General features: G+C 39.8%; 1 protein-coding gene and 1 long non-coding RNA gene across 5 annotated transcripts in view; one reads left to right on the top strand and one right to left on the bottom strand.

Moving 5' to 3' along the window:
* LOC107983005 (uncharacterized) overlaps positions 1–25,612 on the top strand; it is a 118,936-nt gene that overhangs the window by 7,379 nt on the left and 85,945 nt on the right. The gene's annotated exons all lie outside the window — the stretch shown is intronic.
* On the bottom strand, positions 208–24,145 carry krt222 (keratin 222). 4 transcript variants are annotated; one of them, XM_062957416.1, is made up of 7 exons: positions 23,866–24,108; positions 17,330–17,385; positions 12,757–12,885; positions 7,023–7,243; positions 4,953–5,032; positions 3,049–3,157; positions 208–2,696 (listed from the first exon to the last, which is right to left on the bottom strand). In XM_062957416.1, exons 3-7 carry the CDS (start codon positions 12,859–12,861, stop codon positions 2,483–2,485), a joined length of 729 nt encoding a protein of 242 aa, XP_062813486.1. In that variant the 5' UTR covers positions 12,862–12,885; positions 17,330–17,385; positions 23,866–24,108; the 3' UTR covers positions 208–2,482. The 4 variants fall into 4 exon arrangements, with proteins under 4 accessions (XP_062813486.1, XP_062813487.1, XP_003222508.2 ...); XM_062957417.1 differs by having other exon boundaries at positions 23,949–24,097; XM_003222460.4 differs by lacking the exon at positions 17,330–17,385 and having other exon boundaries at positions 23,949–24,145.

Raw genomic sequence — 25,612 nt, 5'->3', positions numbered from 1 at the left:
TTTTCAGACTTGGATTTATTTTCTGTATGACAGTGATATCATTTACTTTGGTAAATTCATATTCCCATTTCTTAACACTCAAAAGTAATTTTAATTTTAATTTTAAATCCAAGTATTGTAAAAAATACAAATGAAGTCCCAACAAAAACAGAAAAAGCGGCACAGAGTAATAAGACAGTTTTACATTTAGAATGCTGAGTAAATAAGTATTATGAAAGCTAGATCAGAGTTTATTAAGATTAAATGTTAACAGCTAGCACATTATTTTCAATTAAAGAACCTGCAGTAGAAAGGCTCATTTTTCTATGTTGTTAAAAGTTGGAAGTTAACTAAATGCCGCAATATACTTGCTGTATCATGTCTTACGCATGCCATATGTAAGGCAACTGTAGACACTCTAGTAAAATGTATTACATGCTACTGAGGACCTAAATAAGGAATACATTAATCCTGATTTGTCATGACATACTAACAACAAGTAGTTCCGTCTGAATGCTAAAAAATAATAATCCAACCTTCTAATTAGTACATTGTAATGTCATACAGTACTTGTTATATTCTTAAAAAAATTAATGCCTATGTTCAAGATTTAGTTTACAGAAGAGTTTAGATTTAGCAGTTTGAGAGAAAAATGTATAGTCAAATATAAAATTGTATTTCTTTCAGGTTGATGAGACTATATAACGGTTTCTTTCATCTACCTTTCCCCATGACTAAAAAAAAAAAGCTAATTTTGTCCTAGATGTCCTTGGCAAGTAGAGTTTTTGAAACAAGAAAAAGATTGTAGTCTGGATTTCTTTTGACAAATTTCTACTTTGCTAGGTGACACAGACTTTAAAAAGCCACAGGTTTCACTGTTATTTTCTTTTGTAATTTTCTGTGTGCAGCTTGTAGAGCGGAAATGTCAGTAGTAATTGTTCTTATTGGATAATTTCAGTTCAGCTCACACTTACGGTGACCTTCTCATTATTTTTTCTTTGCAAGATGGATTCAGAGGTGACTTGCCATTGCCTTTAGCCAAGAGTCATCAGTTGGTTTTCATGGTTAAGTGGAAATTTTGACCCTGGTCTTGCATAGTCCTAGTCCAGTACCCAACTTTTTACAACCCAGATGGAACACAACTATAAAGGTTCAAAAAAAGTTTCTCACAGATTTTTTTAGCATTTCAAACTTGTGTTGCATATAAGACCTCAGTATGATTTTGGCTTCAGCATGTAGCCCTTTTAAATTTATTTAATTGCCTGTGGATTAGACATGTCCAGTAGTTATGATGGTAGACCATTTGATATAGGCACAGACATCATAAAATAGTTTGTCCTTTATCCCTGTAACATTGCAGCTGAAGCTCTCTCTGCACTGAGATTAAGTGTTTTGTTATTGGCTCCAAATAAAACACAATTTTATCCATCAAGATAAGAAATGTTCATTTTCCAGAAGCATTTACTGGCAAAGATAACCTACCCTCAGCCTTTTGCAGCAAAGGGCAAAGTTTAAATAAATATATAAAAATGAAATGATTTCAATAAATATTTTGCTTAGTAAACTCCAATTGTGAGAGGACAGCAAGAAATCTACTATTAAGGTCATTTTATGTTAGCCATCATGTACATGGATCTTGAATGTATAGGACAGAAGACAGAATCCAAGAGACGTTTGTTGAGACAGAGAGCTGGCAGTCATGAAAAGTTTGGATACATTCCTATTGGGTTAGTTATTGTCTTGGCTGTAGTCGTACTTGAGGTTAATCTAGCAGGAGTTTACGAAAACATTGATGACAACAGATTACAATATATGGCTTAAAATGGCTTAAAAATAAGCCTCAGAAATACCGTGGCTCTGTTAGAGAAATCCAACTATAGTTATAAATAACTCCTAGGATAAATTGATAATTATTGGCCAGCTTTGACAAACAATAGACATAAGTTGTGTTGAGATCATTAACAATATTCTGAAAATGATCTGCACTTGAAATGGACTTTGGTGGGACATAGGTTGAAGCCCACCACTCCCTTGAAAGTTTTTATATGGATTTATTGATTGTTAGGAAAGACATACCAGCTGTTCAGTAATATATTAATTATGATTCATAGTTGAAGGCAGTTATATCATCCATAATCTTATGCTCAAATAAGTCTTTTCCTATAGGGATATTCTTTCCCACAAAGACAAGACAAGATCTATTAAACTCCTAAATATTTTCCTTAAAATTATTAAAGCAAAGAAATATGTGAACAGAAACTATTTCAACAGCATAATGATGATAATAATTCAGTAGCAATTCTGTTTCTTAGAAACGTAATGCCCTTAAGTTTTCTCAATGTTTTCAAAACGATGGTTAGGATATAGGAATACTGTATATATTAGCTGAAGGGCATATTCTTTTTATAGTCAGACAGTAGGCAATCATGTAGCTAATTTAGGTCCACAATGTTTATTTCTGAATCCCATCCATGAATAATCTTTGGGTTAGTTTGCTGCCCATTTAAGTTTTGATTGATGGGATGCTGCAAGACCTTCTCATAACCAATCTCACTTCGATATCAGGCAAGCTTTTCTGCTTAGTCTGTAAAGAACCATCATCTGTGGCTGCCAGGTGGAGATCAAACCGCAAAGAAACTGATTTTTTCCTTAAACGAGGATTGTCCTTAAAGAAAGAGCCTTCCCACTCTTTAATCACTTCATCTACTTTTTCTTTTCTGAAATGATAAATTAAGTATTATTTTCAGGCATTAATGTAAAACATGCTTTCAACCTAGAATTTAATTACATGCTTTGACCCTACCACATTCAGTCATATGAAGCAAAGATACCATTTTTATAAAATAATACGCACACACGCATGTAGGAAAGGTATGAACTTTTTAGAGTTCTTCTTTCACAGTATAAATGGAACCGAGTGTGTTATGTTATCATATCTTATGCTACACCAGTGTGCTCCCCCGTACAATGACCAATTGGGGCTCCACATTACAAAAACAAGACAGTACCTTTGAGAAGCTTCTTTCAAGGATGTATTCATCCCTCTTAGTTGTTCTTCTGTTTACTTACTGTATCGTGCCACAAGCTTCTGCACGTTCCTTTGCAACTTCCCCATTTAAAACTGCTTGTTTTGTCAGTATTTCTACTTTTTCTATCTCATGCTTCTTTAGCTCGCTTGCTGTAAAAAGAAAAAAATGTGGACGTGTAAGGAATTTTGCCATTGGCATGAATCTACACTGAACAGTGTACATTAGTCTTATTCTTGGTGCTTGACTTTGATGTTCTTCTGCCAGGAAGGCAGTTCTATACATTGAGGCTGTGAAACAGTTCATCCTTACTTTGATCCCAGTACTATTTGAACACACAATGATCTTCAGGTTTTGAAGTGAAAGTACTTCTTTTAGCCCTGAAGGCTTTATTGTGATATTTTAAAATACCCTTTTTATTTCGCAGTGTCACAGTTTTTAAAACGTGTTCCCTATCCCTGAATTGGAATTGATGTACAGAGTGGGTAAAGGGCAGAACAGGCTGGTGGGTATCTCAGGCAAGTGTGGTGTCATTATATATGTATGCACATATTTGCATTTTCAGATAGCTGAAAACTTACAAGGCTTTTGAAATTCAGGTATCCCTTTCAGAGCAAACATTCAGTGGGTGGAAAGTGGGCAAAGTTCATGGTGGGAAGGGTCCTAAAGAGTTTTCCCTTGACATTCATTTATGGCAAGCTTGGTGTTTTGTTTTGTTTTACAGTTCAGTGTGTGTATTAGGGGTGTGCATAATTTCATTTTTAAATCGTTTGTCGTATATAATTTGTAAGATTTGTGTATACAAACAGATCTTAAGAAACACGGGAGCACCCATACAGAAACTTAAGAATCAAGTCACTCACACAATATTTTTGTTTAAATTCTGTAATCCTCGGAAGCTTCCCAAAATCAGTTTTATTTTCATCACAAGCAAGTGAGGTGAAGTCAAGGAGGGCCAATTCCTCTTTAAATTGAAAAAGACAAACTGCCTCTCGCCATGAGGAAAGCAGCTGGGCAGGATGAGCTGAGTGACCGGGGAAAGATATTGAAAGAGCACAGAATTCTGGGAAATGTAGTTTGGGAAGGTGAGGAGCCCTATGGCAGAGAATTCTGCTCAGCATCAGAAAGTCTCAAGGACGATATGTTAGAGATTTATCCCTCCTAGCAACAGCCAGAGATCCAACTGAATCTGTAAAGAGGACCTAAAGATATTTCAATAGTAGTAGAAAGATCGGTGCTGGACTGGGAGGAAATCCCTAAATGGAAATTCTATGGGTTAATATATTGCATTGTGTGTTATATAGAGAGAGGCATTCAGTGAGATAGTTGTTGTAGCTTTTTAAAAAGATTTTTTCTAAACTTTAAAAAAATCTCAAAAATTAGCACATGTATGAATCTTTCTGAAACTTGGGGGGAATGATCCCCTGTTATCTTGTGTCATTGTATAAAAAATTCAAGGGGAGAGCTCTTGCAGTTTTTAAAATTGTTATTTGTAAAAACTTTGAAAATTCCCCAAAAATCCATGCATGAGTGAAACGTTCTGAAACTTGATGGGCTAACAGTGGTAAATGTGTTCTATAATTGTAGCAAGTTTCATTCAAATAACTTTAACTATGAGGGAGAAAGGAACCCCTGAAGTTTTCCCATTGGCAAAATTACTTAACAAAAAGTAACAAAAAAGTAGTTAACTCATTATAGTTACAATACGGAGCCCATCCAATTTCGGAAATACTTTAGAAGCAATCCCCCCACCCCCTATTTTTGTAATGAGTATTGAAACTTTTTTTTATTGATTGCACACGCCTAGTGTGTATAAATGCAAATCTCCACATATCCCCTGTACATATAATTAATTATTATTATTATACTAAATTCCAGTGAGTCCCAGTTCAAATTAAGAGGCTATTTTAGCCTCTTATGTTATTGCCTAGCTTTAAAGAAACTCACGTGAAGGCAAGATAAATGCTATTCGGCTGGTGGTAGGCTTTTTGTCATCTTTTCTTTCTTGCCGTATAGAAAGATGAAACCTACAAACAAAACAAGATTCTTAAAACATAAGGCTGTACAATGATCTTGTTTATACACATATATTTCTAAGTGTCCCCTTCTACACTGCCATATAAAATCCAAAGCAGATCATATAGATTTTATATGGCAGTGTAAAAGGGGCCTGAGTTGAGGTGTAAAAATAAAGCATGGCTTGTTGCTTTCACAGTGATTTGGCATGAGACTAGGTAGCATTCTTTGTGCTCTGCATACCAGACAACATCAGATGTTTCTTTTTACACTTTTCACACAGTACAGGTTTCTGTTATGTCTAACTGCCTAGTTAACAAAACATGATAAAAAGCCATTGTTTATCCTGGCATCTTTTAATGAACCATAATTAGAACATGCCATAGTTCCCCAGGTATCCCCAGAACTGTGGTTCGCATGGAAGAGAAAATAGAAGCTCTCTCTTGTAGATGACAGGAAAGGGGTGTAAACAAGTTTGAGATTTGTCCAAGCTTGTTCTTTTAATGGCCAGTCATTGAGCAAGAAAACATTCCTGTTGCTTTTAATTAAACTTACCACAATTATTTGTCATTGACTTATGGGAACCCCGTGAATTTAGTACGGTTTTATTAGGCAAGGAAGACTCAGAGGCCTTTTCCACATTGCCATATAATCCACATTCTCAAATCAGATAATCTGGATTTTACATGGCAGCGTAGAAGGGACCAGATATGGATTTGTAAGTTCTTTCTTCTGAAATATAGCCTTCAGCACTTGGTATTCATTGTTGTTTGTTGTTTATTCGTTCAGTCACTTCTGACCCTTCAAACCCTGTTACTATACATATTTTATTGTCACCAATAGACATAATATGAACCACTTTCGGGCAAAATTACAGTACTTGGTTTTGCTCCAGTACTGCTTTGGCTAAGAAGTAGAATATGATTTTTAAAGCAACCTTTAGTGGAAAGGTGGTTAAAATTTAATAAATACAGTGTTCCCTCACTTATTGCGGGGGTTATGTTCCAGGACCACCCGCAATAAGTGAAAATCTGCGAAATAGGGACACCATATTTATTTTAATATTTATACATTATTTTAGTAGTTATACACTATTTTAAGTCTTTATCAACCAATTGTGTGTTGATAAATTGCCTCCTTCTCCTCCTGTTACTGCTTGGGCTCCTTTTATCTCCCTTCAGCTTCTCCTTCCTTCCTTCCTTAGGCTGTAAAATGTACTTTTTTATGATTTATAATAGTCTTTTAGAGTTTATTGAAAAACCGCAAAACAGCAAATCTGCAAAAAGCGAACTGTAGTGAGGGAACACTGTATATCCTATATTGCGAGAAAGGCAGATAAAAATAAAATAAAGTAAATAAATAAAGGAAATTTAACAAATAAAAGAAGTAATCAGAATGACAGAGTGTCCTTGGTGCCACTGAGGCCCCTTCTACACTGCTATATAAAATCCAGATTATCTGGTTTGATCTGGATTATATGGCAGTGTAGACTCATGTAATCTAGTTCAAAGCAGATAATGTGGATTATCTGTGTTGACAATCTGGATTATATGGCAGTGTAAAAATGTCCTGAGATCCATGGATGTTCAGGTCCCATTACAGTTTTCCATCCACATTTGTGGTTTGATTTTTGCAGATTTGATTATTCATGGATTTGATGAAAAAGCTATCTCTAGGAACCTCTAGGTCCCCAGTGTGACTCTATGGGTCACCTTCTTCCAGTCATGCTGAAAAACCCAGACACGTTTAAAGAGAACATCTCTTTAGGAATCGCTAGGTCTTCTAGTGAGATTCTATGATCAGTTTCTCTGGATAAAAAAAATTAGTAATTCCTTAATTTGTGGTGTTTCTCTTTCATGGGGGCCCTGTGTCCCTAACCACAGTAAATATGGAGGGCTGACTGTATATACAATGATATAGTTAAATCACAATCTAGTTTTGGAGATAAAAAATATTTTCAAGTTGTGGATGGCTGAATATACAGATTTCAACTATGAGTACCTTTTTTCCTCCTTTTCCAGAAGGCTGCGATATCTGTCAATCTCCTGCTCAAGCTTCATTTTCGTATTCAGTAATTTTTCATGTTGCTGGAGCTGATTTTTGAGGCTGTGTCTCACCTCTTGTAGCTCTTTCTCCAGACTTTCAATCTCGCTTTCCAAATGCTTGAACTGAGTCTGATACTGCTGTTCTGAGGTTCGCAAAGCAGCTTCCAAGCCTTTCTCCTGTTCAATAGAGGTGCCAATTAAAGTTCTAAAATGTATTTTTCAAAATAGAGATGATGTTTTAAAATAGTTTACTTTTTAAAAACTCACTGAAAAAAATCCTAAGATTGGCTTTAACATAAAGACCTCACTAAATGTAACAAAGATTGTATAGTTCTTTATATCAGTGGTTCTCAACCTGGGGTCCCCAGATGTTTTTGGCCTTCAACTCCCAGAAATCCTAATAGCTGGTAAGCTGGCTGGGAGTTCTGGGAGTTGTGGGGCTAAAACATCTGGGGATCCCAGGTTGAGAACCACTGCTTTGCATTCTGAGCAAAATGAAAAGCGCTGCTACATTTACTCAGGAAACATTGTAGGCATTTCTTCTTCAATCACTCAGTCGTTTCCGACTCTTTGTGACCTCATGGACCAGTCTACACCAGAGCTCCCTGTCGGCCGTTGCCGTCCCCAGTTCCTTCAAGGTCAAGCCAGTCACTTCAAAGATACCATCCATCCATCTTGCCCTTGGTCAGCCTTTCTTCCTTTTTTCTTCCATTTTCCCCAGCAGCATGATCTTTTCTAAGCTTTCCTGTTTTCTCATGATGTGGCCAAAATATTTCATCTTTGCCTCTAATATCCTTCCCCCCAGTGAGCATTTATTTGTAGGCATTTAAGTGCCCTTATAAGACTTATGTAAGCAAAATATGTCATATGCTACCTGAGGGAAAATATTTCTCATTTTTCGTTTTTGAAAAAAGTTTTCAAAAATTCAAAGCAATGTTTGTTGTTCCTTTCAGGTATTGCCAATGCTGATTAGCAAAGGACCTGTGCATTTGTATGACTCTATTTGTACGTTATTTTTATCTCAGTCTCGAAGCCTATGGATCCACAGAGTGGCTTCTAATTGCATAGGAAAGAGTTAAACCATCAAAAACATAAATAAGCACACGTTAAAAACACTGTAAGTTAAGTGTCTCTTATCTGAAATGCTTGGGACCAGAAGAGTTTTGGATTTCTATTTTTTCAGATTTTAAAATCCCTACATTAGCATATATGTGCATAGTGAGATGTCTTGGAGATAAGAATTCAGTCTAAACATGAAATTAATGTCTGTTTGATGTAAATGTTATAGACATAGCCTGATGTACAAACATTTAATATTTTTGGTGATGAAACAAAGTTTTTGCACATTGAACCATCAAAAAACAAGGATGTCATTATTTCAGCCACCCATGTGGACAATTTTGGAGTATTTTGGATTCTGGAATTCCTGAAAAGAGATGCCCAACTTGTAGTGTGTGCAAACAAGATTAGGATATGAGTGAAGTGCATGTAAGGGGTGTTTGCCAACTTACTCCAGTAGAGTAGTATTCCGGGAATTGTTGGATGCTTCTAATTAAGATGAACACAAAGTTATATGGCCGAGGCCAAACAGAAAGCATTTGTTCATAAATCAGCATGCCCTAATGGTGGATGACACAAATGTAAATTGGTACTAATGTAATCAATAAAAATTGATCACACCTCATAAAAAGATTGTTTTCTTGCATCCATAGCATATATTGATGAAAGAAAGTTTTTCAAGCTACCATCCACCATTTTTCCAAGATAAGATCCAGCAGGCAGTTATATTACCGTATTTTCCAAAACCTCCCTTCTCCGCTTCTCCTCCCAGGCTGGAGTTATCTTATTTTTTAAGAGAGAGAGAGAGAGAGAAGGGAATGTTTTCAAAAGCGAAAGGAGAGTGAGTGAGAGCCTCTTGCAAGCCAGGAAGAAAAAAAATATTGCATGGGTGTAAGGGGTAGAAAAAGAGAGACTCTTGCAAATTTGCAGGATTTATTATTATTATTACTATTATTGCAAGAACGTTTGAGTCAAAAGGGAGGGAGGGAGGGAAAGAAGAGCAACAGAAGGTGTGTATGGGGTGGGTTTTTGGGAGAGGAAGGGAAATTTTAAAAAGTCTTTTCTGGCTACTTTTAGAGTTTGAAAGAGGGAGAAATAAAAGAGGTGGGAAAGGGGAGGAGAAAAGAGGCCAAAGTTGTTTTTAGGAGGGCTTTGCTTGCACTTCTTCCTTGGGCAAATGTATGCCCCAAAGCTTGTAAATAATATATAGATTTTCCCCTACAAATACATTAATATATGAATTTTCCCCTCATATGTTTGCAAGCCTCTGCAAGTCCTATAAAGATATAATTCTCTATATATAGAGCAATATCTAGATAGATAGATATTAACATAGATATAGGCCTTTTAAATATATACACACACAGATGTCTAGATGTAAACATAGATAAATGGGACTTGCAAACTTTTCAGGGGAGAAATGCAAATGTGAAATTAGCATATATAATTATAGAGCTATATCTAGCTCTGCATTGATTATATAGGCATTGAATGTTTGCCTGTTACTATGTTAAAAGCCGTCCTGAGTCCCCATGGGGAGATAGAGCAGCATACAAAGGAAGTTGTTATTGTTGTTGATGATGATAATGATGATGATTATTATAAAGTTATTGTTGATACCATATTGTTTTTGTTGACCCTACTTATGCACTTACAGAGTTAGCTTACTGTTTTTCTTTGAAATACGGTAAATATATAAAAAAAATTTACCCCACCTATGCCTCAGTTAATGTAATTTTATTGGTATCTATTTTTATTTTGAAATTTACCAGTAGCTGCTGCATTTCCCACCCTCGGCTTATACTTGAATCAGTAATTTTTCCTAGTTTTTTGTGGTAAAATTACGTGCCTTGGCTTGTATTCAGGTCGGCTTATAGTTGAGTATATAGGGTACTTTGTGCTGTGGCTAGAAGGAAGGCAATCAGGTTCCTATTTGCAGTTACTGTTTTCTTTGGTGTATATATGAGGTAATAAAAATACAGGACAAAAATGGATGGTTCCTTAAGTGATGAGTAAGATCTGCTTTAGGACCACAATCCAAATGTTTTGACCCATCGCTCAGTTTTGATTGTCATGCCTATCTCATCTTTAGTGTTAGGATTATTGCATAATGATTGCTTTCGTAATGGTAACACTCTGATAACACTGATTGTCAAAGCTTTGGGCAGTTTTGATACGGAGAGAGAGATACAATTTTGGGAATAGATGGAACCAATGCACCAGTTGCACCCAGTATTGGGGGAGCTGGGGTTGTAAGCAACTTGATAACTCTCACTGCAGGGCCATATGGTTCTGCTTCACTCTCACCCATGTGAATACCTGTATCTATCATTCTTGCATATGGAGACCTCGGTGGTGCAGCGGGTTACACTGTTGAGACGCTGAACTTGTTGATCAAAAGGTAGGCAGTTCAAATCTGGGGAGCGGAGTGAGCTCCTACTGTTAGTCCCAGCTTCTGCCAACCTAGCAGTTCGAAAACATGCAAATGTGAGTAGATCAATAAGTACCGCTTCGGCGGGAAGGTAACGGCGCTCTGTGCACTCATGCCGGCCACATGACCTTGGAGGTGTCTATGGACAACGCAGGCTCTTTAGCTTAGAAATGGAGATGAGCACCAACCCTCAGAGTCAGGCACAACTAGACTTAATATCAGGGGAAATCCGTTACCTATAATTCTTGCACCCAGCACCACATAGGCTGGGGTACTAGTTTTCCAGTGTCTGGCAGGCAGACAGAGTGTTGGCAGTCCATACTGTGGGCCAAGTCTATTCAATACAATAGAGGCTTTTTTTTTGTTCCAATGAAATGTGGTAGTTTCTAATAATTCCATCTCAACCTTTGCCAATCATAGTTGCATATTAAACTTCCTCCTTGCATTATTTTAAAGAAAAATAAAAAGTATCTACCAAGAATGCCTGCACAACTCCAGGCATTCTTGGTAGATACTGATTTTCTGGATGCAGCGCAGTCGGGCTTCAGGCCGGGACATGGTACCGAGACAGCCTTGGTCGCCTTAGTCGATGATCTACGCCAGGAACTGGACAGGGGGAGTGTGTCCCTGCTGGTTCTGCTGGACCTCTCAGCGGCCTTCGATACCGTCGATCACGGTATCCTTCTGGGGCGCCTTGCCGGGATGGGGCTCAGGGGTACTGTTCTTCAGTGGCTCCGGTCCTTCCTGGAGGGTCGTTCCCAGATGGTGTCATTGGGGGACACCTGCTCGGCCCCACAACCATTGACTTGTAGGGTCCCGCAGGGGTCAATACTGTCCCCCATGTTGTTTAACATATACATGAAGCCGCTGGGAGAGATCATCCGGAGTTTCGGGGTGAGGTGTCATCTGTATGCAGATGATGTCCAGCTCTGTCACTCCTTCCCACCTGTCACTAAGGAGGCTGTTGAGGTCCTGAACCGTTGTCTGGCCGCTGTGTCGGACTGGATGAGGGCGAACAAATTGAAACTTAATCCAGACAAGACAGAGGTCCTCCTGGTCAGTCGCAGGGCTGAACAGGGAATAGGGTTACAGCCTGTGTTGGATGGGGTCGCACTCCCCTTGAAGACACAGGTTCGCAGTCTGGGGGTTCTCCTGGACTCATCGCTGAGCCTGGAGCCCCAGGTCTCGGCTGTTGCCAGGGGAGCCTTTGCACAACTCCGCCTTGTGCGCCAGCTGCGCCCGTTCCTTAGGAGGTCTGACTTGGCCACGGTGGTCCACGCTCTGGTTACAGCTCGTTTGGACTACTGCAACGTGCTCTACATGGGGCTGCCTTTGAAGACGGCTCGGAAGCTCCAACTAGTACAACGGGCGGCAGCCAGACTAATAACAGGAGCGGCTTACAGGGAGCGTACTACTCCCATGCTGAGCCAGCTCCACTGGCTGCCGATATGCTACCGTGCCCAATTCAAAGTGCTGGTTTTGACCTACAAAGCCCTAAATGGTTCTGGCCCATCTTACCTGTCCGAACGTATTTCCCCCTATGAGCCTTCTAGAACTCTTAGATCATCGGGGGAGGCCCTGCTCTCGGTCCCACCAGCCTCGCAGGTAAGGCTGGTGGGAACGAGGGACAGGGCCTTCTCGGTGGTGGCTCCTCGGCTGTGGAACACCCTCCCCAGCAACATACGGCAGATACCAACTCTCCTAGGCTTCAGGAAAGCCTTAAAGACATGGCTGTTCACACAAGCTTTTAATGAATAAGAACATGGACTTTACATGACCTGTACGAAGAATCGAGGATTCTGGATGAATGGATTTTAATCTTGGACATTCTTAAAATTTTATATAATGTGATTTTATTTTGTAATGGTACTTGTTTTATATGAACTGTTGTTTTGTAGATTGTTTTATATGAATTGTTGTTTTTACATTGTTTTTAGGCATTGAATTTTTGCCTGTTTACTGTAAGCCGCTTTGAGTCTCCTCGGAGAGAAAGGCGGGGTAAAAGTGATGTAAATAAATAAATAAATAAATAAATAAAACATGTCTTTGTTTCTTATTTGGAAACACTAAAACAGTTACACCCTGTTCCTTGTTGTTGTATTCGGGCTGCGGGTATACTTGGATGTAGCATCTAGCTGAAAAGAAAATCCTCATCCCACCTCTGCAGATGCAATAAAGCTATTTGATTGCATTTACTTACCATAGCATGGAGAGAATCAATTTCCATTTGCATTTGATACCACTGACGTCTAGCTTCATTTAATTCTGCCCTGGCTGCTTTTAGCACTTCTTCGTCTTTGCTCATTCTTTCACTAGTGGCTGCTTCTAGCTGCAAGGAAGCAGTCACAGTGTGAGATCAGTCAGCCAGAGTTAGTGAAAATGTAATTGTTGGGCATGATTGACTTCTTCAGTTTGATAGCTGATGTTGCAACTGAAGAGATAAAACTCTTGAATTCCAAATCCCAATATGTATGAAAAATGTAATTTAGCTCCCTCCCCACATTTCCAAATGAAATATATGCATTGAGTTAAGGCGGGTTATGATGTGATACACTGGGTCATCACCTCAGACAGTAGAGAAACAAGCATGTATTATACTGGATGTGGAAATCATATGCTCCTTCAGATCATATTGGATTATAGTGTGTAGATCAGGGATCCCCAAACTAAGGCCCGTGGGCAGGATGTGGCTCTCCAGGTCATTTAGCCAGCCCCCGCCCTAAACTTTAGACACACCACGTCATCTGATGGTGGTTTTCCCAGTTATAGCATGCTGCCAGCATGCTGCCGGGATGGAGTCCACCAGAGCCCATCAAATGACACAGGGTGAGACTCCGTTGGGCTCCATGCTGGCAGTTTACTAAGAGAAAGCCCTGGGGAGTCGGGTGACTACCCATCTTCTCATTGAAGAAGCTGGGGACATTACAGGAGGAAGCCAGGGACAGCTGGAAAATGTGGGATGGCAGCTGGACACTGCCCCACGGTTTTCCCTGCTGTCCCGAAGCTTTTGGAGCTCCATGTGATGACGCCCTAGGGTCACCCTAAGTCAGAAATGACTTGAAAGCATGCAACAACAACAATCCTAATTCATTTGACTATTTCATCAGCCAAAAGCAGGCTCACAATTCTCATTACATACAAATACTTGTATGTTGGTTAACATTGTTCTTAATTTTAAATATTGAATTGTTCTTTCATGTTTTTGCACTACAAATAAGATATGTGCTGTGTGCATAGGAATTTGTTTATGTTTTTTTCGAACTGTAATCTGCTCCCCACAATAGTCAAAGGGACCCTCTGTTTAAAAAGTTTGATGGTCCCTGCTCTAGATCAAGGGAAGTCATGGTGCCCCTCTATTCTACTTTGGTCAGACCTCACCTGGAATCAGGGCTGGCCCTAGGTAATTTTCAAGTGTAAGTAAGAAGTATTTTTGGCGCCTCCCCCCCCCCCCCCCACCCAAACCAAGTGCTCCTTCACTCTTTCCCCCACCTCCCAGCTTTGGAGGGGCAGTGGGAGGGCGAGGGAGCCTCAGCTGTTTCTGTTGTTTTCCTGCTCTACAGCCTTGTAGGGACCAGCAAGCGCTTCTGTGTTTTCCCAGCTTTGGTGCTCCTTCACTCTTTCCCCTCCCTGCTTTGGAGAGGCGGTGGGAGAGCAAGGAAGCCCGGCAGAGAGAGAAGCGGAGGCAAGCAGGCCGCTCTCGGAGGCACCTCCACTGCTCCCCCTAGAGGATTGCGCCTTCTTCAGTTGCATAGTTTGTGTATAGCTTGAGCCACCCCTGCCTGGAATACTGTGTCCAATTCTGGGCACCACAATTTAAAAGATAAATTGAGAAGCTGGAACGTGTCCAGAGGAGGGCGTCTAACATGATCAAAGGTCAGGAGACCAAGAATCCCTATGAGGAGTGGCTTTAAGAACTGTGTATGTTTATCTTGCAGAAGAGAAGGTTGAGAGGAGACATGATAGCCATGTATAAATATTTGAAAGGATGTCATAAGAAAGAGGGAACAGGCTTGTTTCCTGCGGACTTGGAGATTAGGACTTTGAGATTAGGACTTGGAGAAATAGGTTCAAATTACAGGAAGAGAGATTCCACCTGAACATTAGGAAGAACTTCCTGACTGTAAGATCTGTTCAACACTGGAACTTTCTGCCTCGGACTGTGGTGGAAGCTCATTCTTTGGAAACTGTGGGGGTACTTCAATTGTGTTTTTTCTGTATGACAGGGGTTGAACTGGATGGCTCATGCAGTCTCTTCCAACCCCATTAGCCTATGATTCTGTGGAGTACAGTAGTTAGACCACTAATGAAAAAGCACTCCTTGGATCCTCTAGACCAGGGGTCCCCAAACTAAGGCCCGGGGGCCGGATGCGGCCCTCCAAGATCATTTACCTGGCCCCCGCCCTCAGTTTTACACTCTGAAATGACTTGAAGGCACACAACAACAAAAATCCTACTTAACTTGACTATACCATTGGCCAGAAGCAGGTCTACACTTCCCATTGAAATCCTGAAAGATTTACAGTATGTTGGTTAAAATTGTTTTTATTTTTAAATATTGTATTTTTCTTTCATTTACTAATATTGTGCTATGGTAATAATATAATATATTGTGTAAACATATAATATTGATAACAACTTATTTATTTATTACAGTATTTCTACCCCCCCCCCTTTCTCACCCAATATGGGACTCAGGGCAGCTAATAATAATAATACAATATAATAATATTGTATAATATAATAATATAAATTATATATTATATATTAAATGTACTGTAATATTACTACTAATATTACAGTATAGTGGTATAGTACAATATATTAATATATAATGCTAATATTGTACTATACTAATAATATAATATATTCTATGTACATACAACTTGTAAACCGCTCTGAGTCCCCTTCGGGGTGAGAGAGCGTGGGGTATAAATGTAGCAAATAAATAAATAATTGTTGTTGGGGAGGGGGGCCAGTGCTACACTGGGCCTCCAAAAAACAATACAGTAGCATCTAACTTATTCAACCTTCATGACCACTACAACAACAATAATAATAATAAATACCTACACAAGCAAAACAACAAAAAAGACTATTGTACCACAATAAAAATATAAACCACACTCAGCAGAATCAGACATTACAACTAACAACAAACCAAAGACAACAGGGATCTCAAGCAATTATCAATCAACACAAAAATTGAAGAAGGTAACAGACTTCAAATACTACTACTAATGTGAGTATAAAGAAGGGTGGAGGTCACAGCATAAATACAACCTAATGTAGACGGACCAACCCCACCAGACTAAGCCACAGCAACGCGTGGCCGGGCACAGCTAGTTATTTTATAGAACAGGTTGGGCCAAAGCATTTTGATAATGTCAAAATATTTCTCTCCTGCCCAAGTCTATCCATATAGCACCTAAAACTAGCCATTTTTCCCGTTCCATTTGAGATGGAAAATCCCATAGTGCCTTTCCATTTCCCTAACAAAGAAAATACAATAAAATTAAATGTAATAACTATATCCTGTCCTTTCATATACCCTATTTAGAACACATAGCTCACTTTGTCAAGTGCTAAAGATGGACCTCCACAGAATGGCAGCCAAAATTATGGTCAGTGACAACCAAAAGAACCTATGCCATCAAAATAGTATTTAGTTTAAATTCCACAGAAGTTCAGTAAAGACATATGTACAAGTTAAAAAAATTGCAACAAAATTTGTTTGAGAGATAATCATATTAGCATTGGACACATTATTCTAAACATTGCACTGTTTGTTACAGTGAGTTTATTATAGGCAATGTAGTGTGTTCCGCAAGGCAAAAAGTGGGTATTCTAGCAAATTCTTCAATGCTTGCTTTGAGTAAGATGGTTAAGGATGGTTGCTAGGCATGCCAAAGCAAGTGAATTCACAACTGCAGTTGTATTGGATTGTGAGAAACATAACTCTTGTCATAAAGTGGATTGCTGATGTCTGGAGCCAAAATTGTCATCCTAGATTAGACAAGGAAGGTAATGCTTAGCTGTTTGAATGAGTCCCACTGAGCCATTCAGGACTGTGTGCCAGACTGATAATATGCTAGCTAAGACTGACCTAGCATATGCAACATTTCTTAGCATGGTGTAGAGTAGCCTTCCCCAAGTGAATACCCTTAAAAGGTTTTGGACTGCAACTCACATAACTTCTGGCCAATGGCTATGCAGATTGGAGGTGATGGGAATTTTAGCTGAAAAATGTGCAAGCAGAAGGTTGGAGAAAGAGAATAGGTGTCAAACGCAAGGCAAAATCCAATCTGCCATGTCACTTTATGCAATCTGTGAAGCTTTTAATGCCAGGGCAACAGAAGTTACACTTATACAGTCTTATAATACAAATGCCTATTGAAGGCAACGATGTGGCAATTGGTGAAAATGAGTTTGATACCCCTCTGTAGAGCATGTCCAGAACCAAAAAGTAATTTTGATTGCTTGATTTTCCTGTTCTAACATGGCATAACGTGGTCACATAAAGGTTTGATTTTGGAAATCTACCCATATATAATAATTCACAAAAGCATTTGTAGAACACGTTAACAACTGAATCTTCCTGCTCTTGAAAGTAGTGCTTCGCTCTCCTCTTACTGAAATGTGTGAACCAATAAGACAGAGCAAGTTTTACAATATGAGTTAATATATGAGTTATGAAACGTGCAAGTTCCAAATGTGGGACATGCATGATATGGAGAAAGGTGTTTCGTTCTTGGGCAGGACAGAATTAACCTTACGTTTGTTTATCAAAGTAGCAGGAATTGTAGTCTGAAAATAGAGGAGGAAAAAGCATCTGGAAAGTGAAAAAAAAAAGTAGTTAAAGAATTCAGATAGTCTGCGCAAAAGGATGATTTAGTCCACTGTGGGAGATTCCCAGCCTTTTTCAAGAGGGGGCTCCCAATTCAAACCCAATGTTTAAAGTGTTAAAAGATAACCTCACCACACAGGGCTTTCCCCCATCCTAGGATGCTGCCAGGACGCAGCCAGGACAGAACCCATTAGAGCATCATATGACTTAGGGCTACTTCTGGCGGGGCTTTGTCCTGCCAGCGTCTTGTCCTTGTGTTGAGAGGTTGCCCTGAAAATATGGGTGATTACCCATGTTTTTATTGACCAAGCTGGGGCAGCGTGGGATGAAACCAGGGCCGGAAACGGAAATGCTGTATCATAGTAACGGGGCAATACAGGGTGTGTGTGTCTGCCCCATGGATTTGCCTTGCTTCTCCATGAATTCCCCTGCTGTCTCCCAGCTTACGAACTTCCATCTGATGTGGTCCTAAGGCAATCATGTTAAAATGGTAGCAATTCATGGCAGTTTAGTTTGTTTTTCCATTTTTTGTGTGTCAGGAGTGACTTGAGAAACTGTGAGTCACTTCTAATGTGAGAGAATTGGCCATCTGCAAGGACTTTCATAGTTAAGAATGGGATTGATACATCACGAAGTGAGAGTCATCAATCCCTCAGAAGGGAAATTAATTCTTGAAAGAGTGATCATGGGGAAAAGGTGTCTCTACTGAAGTTTTCTCACCAATCCTTGTTTCTACAAGAAGCCAAATTATTCAAAATCAAATTCTCACAGGGACAGAAAGTAAGCTGAAATTTTCTTAACAGAGGCATAGACAACAAAGGAAACACCATGGAGGTGTTTATCCTTCCATATGCTTCCCAAAGCTTATATATGATTTAAGCTACACTTTAAAATGTACCTGTTCTGACTTACAAATAAATTCAACTTAAGAACAAACCTACAGAATCTATCTTGTTCATAACTTGGGGACTGCCTGTAGTCCCTTTCGGGTTATTCCCACGCATGTGAGTACAAGACCATAGGAGAATAAGGAGAAATTTGAATGACCATTTCCACTGACCATTTCATGTCCACAAAACGCACACTGCATTGTCCCAAATCACTGGAATATTTGCATATTCTTATACAGATATATTAGAGACAGGAACCATTTATGTGTCTTATATGCCTTATACATATAGCCAGAATATAAATGTATACACAGTATTTTTAAATAATTATGTGCATGATACAAAGTTCATGTGCATGGGACCATTATACAGAAAAGGTGTCACTATTCAAATATTTATGTGGTCAGTTTTGGATTTTGTAGCATTTTGGATTTCTGTGTAACAGGTATCATGGCAATTATTAGAAAAATCTGGTATTTATAGTCAAGTTGTGAGTTTGAAAGTATCATAATCAAGATGCAACATATTTTAATTTTCCCTTCCATAGATCCCTTAATGGTTGCTTTTTAATAGAACCTTTGAAATAGTTTTGAGAAGGATCTTGCATATTAAAGTGAATCCACAATAAAAACATCAGAAACCAGGTACCATAGGTAGAGAATGTCAGTGGTTTAGATTTAAACGTGATATCTAAAGAATATGCATGCCAGAAAAACACTGTTAGTTTTTAAGGAATTACAGATTGCTGCTTTGTGAAAAAAACTTGTCATTCTTCAACTTATGAAAAAAAACTTGTCATTCTACAATTACATTTCTTAACAGGGAATTAAAACAGGCACATCTCCAAAAGCTACATAGCGGCTTTTGCAAGAGAACTTTAAAGTTACACCTCACATTTTGAGTATTTAATAAGATTAAATGATAGTTTGTTTTTATTTATTAACATTTCTTAATTCCCTATTTACTGTCCCTTAGGTGGTTATATAATAGATTATGTAATATATAATAGGAGGGGCATTATTCACTTTGAAGAAAAGATGCCCCAAAGCCATGAAATGAATCACAGAGTAAAGATAAATAAACAGTTCTATTCACCTGACTCTGGAGGGGCCAACCATTCCAATCCAAAGGAGCAATTTGTCCTGTCCCTGCTCAAACACAGACACTTCATATATCAATTTCTCCACTGCTCATATGGCTTTCCCCACTTATGCCTTAGATTCCATATTAGAAGCAATGTGGGGTAGTAAACAAACAACTGCCTGACATGCATGTACATGTTTTTAGCCCTTCCTCACCTGCCTGCTGTAGGGATGAAGATAGGGCTTCTTGCACTCCTACTAGACTTTCCTATAAATCTAAAGCAGCACCATGTTGAGGGAGAGGAGATCAAGACTGTGGGGGAAATAGAGAGCAAGTGTGATGTAGTGGTTTGAGCATTGGACTACAGCTTTGGAGACCAGGGTTCGATTCTCCACTTGGTTGGCTTTGGGTGAGTCCTACACTCCTGGTCCCAGAAAACCCTGTAATACATTCTCCTTAGGGTTACCCTTTAATTATCTACTTGGCTATGGAAATGCACTTTGTGACCTTGGAAGAGTCACACACTCAGTTGACTTCATTGGATGGGCCACTGGAATCACCACACATTGTGACAAATACGGCAGGGCCCATTGGGGGTTTTGAGGAACCCGTTGCCCACCCCCCGCATTACCCAACTCACTTGAGTCCCCATCCAATGGGAGGAAGCGTCGGGCACCTGGCTTCTATTCAACATGGGAAGCCATGGCAGCATGCTCCGGTTTGCCTGTACTTTTACGATGGAGCCCCACTGCAAGTTGTTTATGTCATGGGATGGGAGCTGGCGGGCTCTGTTATAAAAGTATAGGTGAACTGGCACACACCGCTGAAAAGGATTTCATGTGATGAGGTCATCAATTCCCTGGAAAATCATGCTAGATTCATCTTAGGGCTGCAGTTCAGTTGGAAACAATTTGAAGGCACAAAACAACTAGCAAGGATAAAAAACAGCCTGTTGCTTCATCTCTTTTGCCATCTGCATTGGTCACATTTCCTGCACTGGTCACACTTCTCCTGGTTACTTGACATTAGCTCAGGGCTCCTCTCATCCCAAATTGACCTCAAACGAATCTGTAGCACTTTATCTATGTTTTGAGTTTACAACCTATGATGTGCACTTTGCTAATCTACTATTACAACCTCGCTGTTTTTAAATTCTGTTTTTAATAAGTGTGTTTTTATTCTTTTTGGTTAATGTGCAAATATTACAATTGGTGCATGTTATTGTTTATTGATGTATATTGTTATTGTTTTGTATTTGATATTTCTGTGAGCCACCCTGAGTCCCCTCCGGGGGAGATGGTGGTGGGATACAAATAAACTTATTATTATTATATTATTATCTGGAAGTGTGACTTTGATGAAATCCTTACTTGGGTAGAAAGAAGACTTCCTTTGACAAGGGAGGAAATGGACCATATATAGCTGATAAACAATGGGCTGTTCATGCTTTTATAAAGCCCATATTATTAATATATAATTTCCTTTAGTGTGCAGAAGCTGATACCTTTTTTGAAATGAAGATAGTATTTATACAATATGAATAAATAAACCAATATAATGTTGCAAATGCATTTCACATCTGGGTTGCAGAAAATAATTGTGCAGACAGAATTTATGGCTCATATTACTCATAACATCACACTTTTCTATGATTGCCTTCCCACTGTCTGGACATCTTGCCTCTCCTGGGCACAGTCAGTGTACTCTGTCATTGCCAAATTACAAATTGTCGCTGCATGACACATCCTCATAGGTACAGCAAATATTATCAAAGAGAGGCAGGAGTGGGAATATTGCAACCTGTAAGCCACAGGTAATACTTCTCCATCCAAGTTTTGCATTCAATTCATTATTTTATAGCAGAAAATGTAGACCTAAAATTTACTCTGCAGTGCGCGTTATAGCCTAATGCTGTTTCAGGACTCTCCCCAGATTTTGAGTGTGTCTGTACCATCAAGTTGCCTATTGACTTATGGCAACCCCATGTATTTTATAGGTTTTTTTTGGAGGGATACCTGAAGATGGTTTTGCCAGTTTTTTTCCTCCGACACCTAGCCTAGAACAGCTGGTATTTGTTGCCAGTCTCCAATCCAAGTACTAACGTGGGCTGATCCTGCTTAGCTTCCATGTTCAGGTGGGATCTGGAAGAAAACTCTGGGTCCTGGAATGTCACTTCTAGTTAGCCAAAATGATGGCAGTGCAACTTGTGCAGGGTTGGAAATGACCCTCCCAACCATCTGATTATGCCCACCCTGAATAAAAACTCAACTGGGCATAGTTCAGGTACTCTGGAAAAGTGGGGGGGGGGGGGGAATTGAGGTCCATATTAGACTTATGGGGAAGTTTATATGCTTCTAGAATAATCAGGCATCAAGCATCATAACCACTAGTTGAGCCCCACTGAAGAACTACCAACCAAAGGTTTGGAAATAAAGCCCTATGAGGAATGGCCGAGGGAGCTGGGTAGTTTGGAGAAAAAGGGCTGAGAGGGGACATGATTTGAAAGGATTTGAAAGGATGTCACATTAAGGAGCGTGGAAGCTTGTTTTCTGTAGTTCTGAAGACTGTGGACCTCATCACATTATTTTCGGGATTCATCACACATCGTGGTGAATCCATAGGGTCCCAGCGGAGGTGTGTGGAGAACCCATCGCTCCATGTCCTGCATCACGTGACTACCTCTGCCCCCATCCCATGGGGGGGGGGGGTGGACCTCTGCCGCCCGGCTTCCTCCCATTGTTCTGAAGACATCATGGGAAGCCTTCTGTGTTGCTGCGGCGGCATACACCTCTTACTCTCTCCTTTCCAGATGGAGTCCGATTAGAAGTACACTAGGATCATGTAATGAGCTCTATCTCAAAAGGGGAAAATAAATGGCATATGGCAGACAAAGTAGGCTGTCTGATGAGGTCATCTGAAACAGAGCAATGGATTCAAATTGCTGGGGAAAAGACTCCACGTAAATATTAGGAAGAACTTCCTGACAGTAAGAGCTGTTCAACATTGGAATCTGCTACCTTGAAGCATGGTGGCATTTCCTTCTCTGGATATTTTAAAGCAGCACCTGGATGGCCAACTGTTCAGGGATGCTTTGATTGTGTTTTCCTGCATGGTAGGAGGTTGGACTGGATGGCTCTTGTGGTTTCTTCCAACTCTATGATTGTAAAGAGCTTTGATTTACTGGACCTAATCTAAAAATAGTGACCCAAGTATTTGAGCATGCAGTTGCAGCAATCTTCACTATTCAAAATATTAAAAATAAACATTTGCAAAACATGATACTAAGCATAGCACTTTCCTAATAGTTACTCTCCATCAAGATTCATACTCCTACCAGAGAAGACCAGACTAAATTACTGTAATATATAGACTGAATATACTTTTTCCTCCTTCTATACTTTCCAGGTTGGGATGGAAATCCAAACAATTCTCAGAGAGATCCGTCCTGTAAAAATTAATTTGATCTAAAAGCCACCAGTATTTCGTGAGTTATACTTCTACAATACTACACATATGCATATGTAAAGAGACTTTTAAATCATGAGGCATATTGTTATTAATGAGATTCGCATAAGTTCTGTACAGAATAAGTTGGATATGTAATGTATTTGAAATACATTTTGGGTTGGGACACTGGAAGGTCCAAATTCATTTTACTGAAAATCTTATTGGATAGGCAAGTCAGTTTCTAAAGGCCTTAAAGTATCACATTGTAATAAGACCAAATGAAGTGATGTTGTAACTTGTCTCAAGCTCAGTGGAGAGGATTTGAAATTCAACCAAAGAAACAAATGATATCATCCTACCATAGAAGTAAGACAGCCATGAGGGATTACAAAAGGACTGCTCATCCAGAAATAATTTCAAAGCACAGCCAACTGATAAGCTCAGCATTTATCCAGCCCAACTTTTTTGGTTTAGGATGTTTATGGTAGTTGTCAGGCTTGTCACTGAGTTGTGGATTTCAGAGAGATCACTTGCTGTGTGCATCTTTAATGCTGTCAGCATGACTAGGTAACCTTTAATTCTCAGATTACAAGACAGCAAGCAAGGCATTACTGAACATTATGATATATTCACTTGTCTTCAGGAGGGACATAGTTCATATTACTTTGCTAGTAAAACACCAGCTGCCGCAATGTAATAGCTGCTTAGCAGTTCTAACCCATCTTAAACAGCTATTTGAAGTCTAATTTGTTTTCTTGGCAGAAGAGAACTAGTTCTAAATGAGGCTTAAGAGTACAATTATATTGAAAGAATGAGCTGGAGAGGAGGGATAGATCAATTGCAGAAGCTTTGTCATTGCATTTAGGCAAGCATCTGAATGCAAGGTGACACAATTCGACCTTAGCATTCTTTTTATATACCTTAGCATATTTTCTCTCCAACATACTGCGGTATGAGACAATGATGGGAGGTGGGGTGAGAAGAAGAAAAGAAATCTGATTCCCTTCCCCAATAAAATGCTGCATCGAAAAAGGAAATACTGTACCTCACAGAGGCTGAGAGAGGCACTGAGTACACATTGGACTGGCTCCTTATTCGGGTAGGTGCCTGTCTGGATATGATCATTACCTGGGTCCCTGCTGAGAGGATGGTCTCTATCTGACTTCGGCTGATGAGCATTTCATAGTTTGCCCTGATCTCATTGAGGAGCTGGGACAGATCCATGCTGCTCCCATCCTCCACTTTGGCTAACTGAACCTTATGGATAGGACGAGAAGGCTGCTGCAGAGCATTCCCAGTCTGCAGTAAAAATCAGAGAGAAACCAGAGAGAGAAGAGGGAGGGAGGGTGAGGAGGCAGGAAAACAGATTTCTTTTAAAGTGACAGGGTTCTGTTCTTTGAGCACCATCAGGGACGCTCCGTCAGTCATCATGGCTCTGAGGCTTCCAAACTCAGAGCCAGTTAATCTGATTGATTTAAGATCCTGCCAGGTTTCTCACTGACTTATGGCATATAGTTCACCTAAGGGCCTCTTTTATGTGACCTTTCCCAATATAGGCATTGATCGTGCTGCAGAAAATATATTTTACTAATTTGACATGTGGTATGTGTGTGTGTAGGTAAAGGTAAAGGTTTTCCCCTGACATTAAGTCTAATCGTGTCCAACTCTGGTGGTTGGTGCTCATCTCCATTTCTGAGCTGAAGAGCCGGCATTGTCCGTAGACACCTCCAAGCTCATGTGGCTGGCATGACTGCAAAGAGCACCGTTACCTTCCCGCCGGAGCGGTACCTATTGATCTACTCACATTTGCTAACAGAGGGAGCTCGCCTCACTCCCCAGATTCAAACCGTCAACCTTTTGGTCAGCAAGTTCTTCAGCTCAACAGTTTAACCCGCTGCTCCACCGTGAGTGTATATATCTACTGTGTGTGTATACAGTATATATGCATTTATCATAGGATGGGTATATACCACAGTTTCCAGAACTGGTTGTACAGTGCAAAATAATTGCATACTTTCTTATCCCAAACAAAATCCATACAGTCTGCCTTGCCATCTCATTCAGTGGGACCTGAGCATCCATGGATTTTGGTATCCATGGGGAGTTCTGAAACCAATCCACAGTAGGGACCAAAATTGCACTGTATGGTTTCTTTTGAGTGTGTTTTTGTAGTTTCTTAGGAGGCATCAAACAATTTGCAAAGGGTTTATTAAGGCACACGTGTCAAACTCATGACCAGTGGGCCGAATCCAGCCCCCCCCCCCCCCACATCATTTTATGTGGTCCATAATACTTTCAATGCCAGGGCAATGTAATTACATTTATACAGTCTTACAACTGCAAACTGTCATTTGAAGGCAACTAGAAGGCTGATGAGGCCCTAGGTGAAAATGAATTTGACACCCTATTTAAAGGAGATGGGCAGATGAAAAATACCTGCAGCGGCTATTCCCAGCAGAGTTCTCATCTTGTGTGGTCTTACCTACAGCACACATAAGACATTAGAATTTTTTAAGGTCCAGTGCTAGTGTTGGAAGTTACTAAAGGCTCACTCTTAGACCTTTAAGATTATTTTCTCTCTCCCAAGTGCTGCACTGCTTCAAGACTTACGTGGAGTGCTTCTCAACCTGTGGCTCCCCAGATGTTTTGGCCTTCAGCTCCCACGGTTCCTAACAGCTGGTAAGCTGGCTGGGAATTATGGAAGTTGAAGTCTAAGACACCTGGAAATCCAGAGGTTGAGAACCACTGATCTAGAGCAGTGGTTCTCAACCTGTGTCCACAGATGTTTTGGT

This window comes from Anolis carolinensis, chromosome 6 (assembly GCF_035594765.1).
Source record: "Anolis carolinensis isolate JA03-04 chromosome 6, rAnoCar3.1.pri, whole genome shotgun sequence".
Taxonomy (NCBI): domain Eukaryota; kingdom Metazoa; phylum Chordata; class Lepidosauria; order Squamata; family Dactyloidae; genus Anolis; species Anolis carolinensis.
This window is presented reverse-complemented; position numbering and strand designations above follow the sequence as displayed.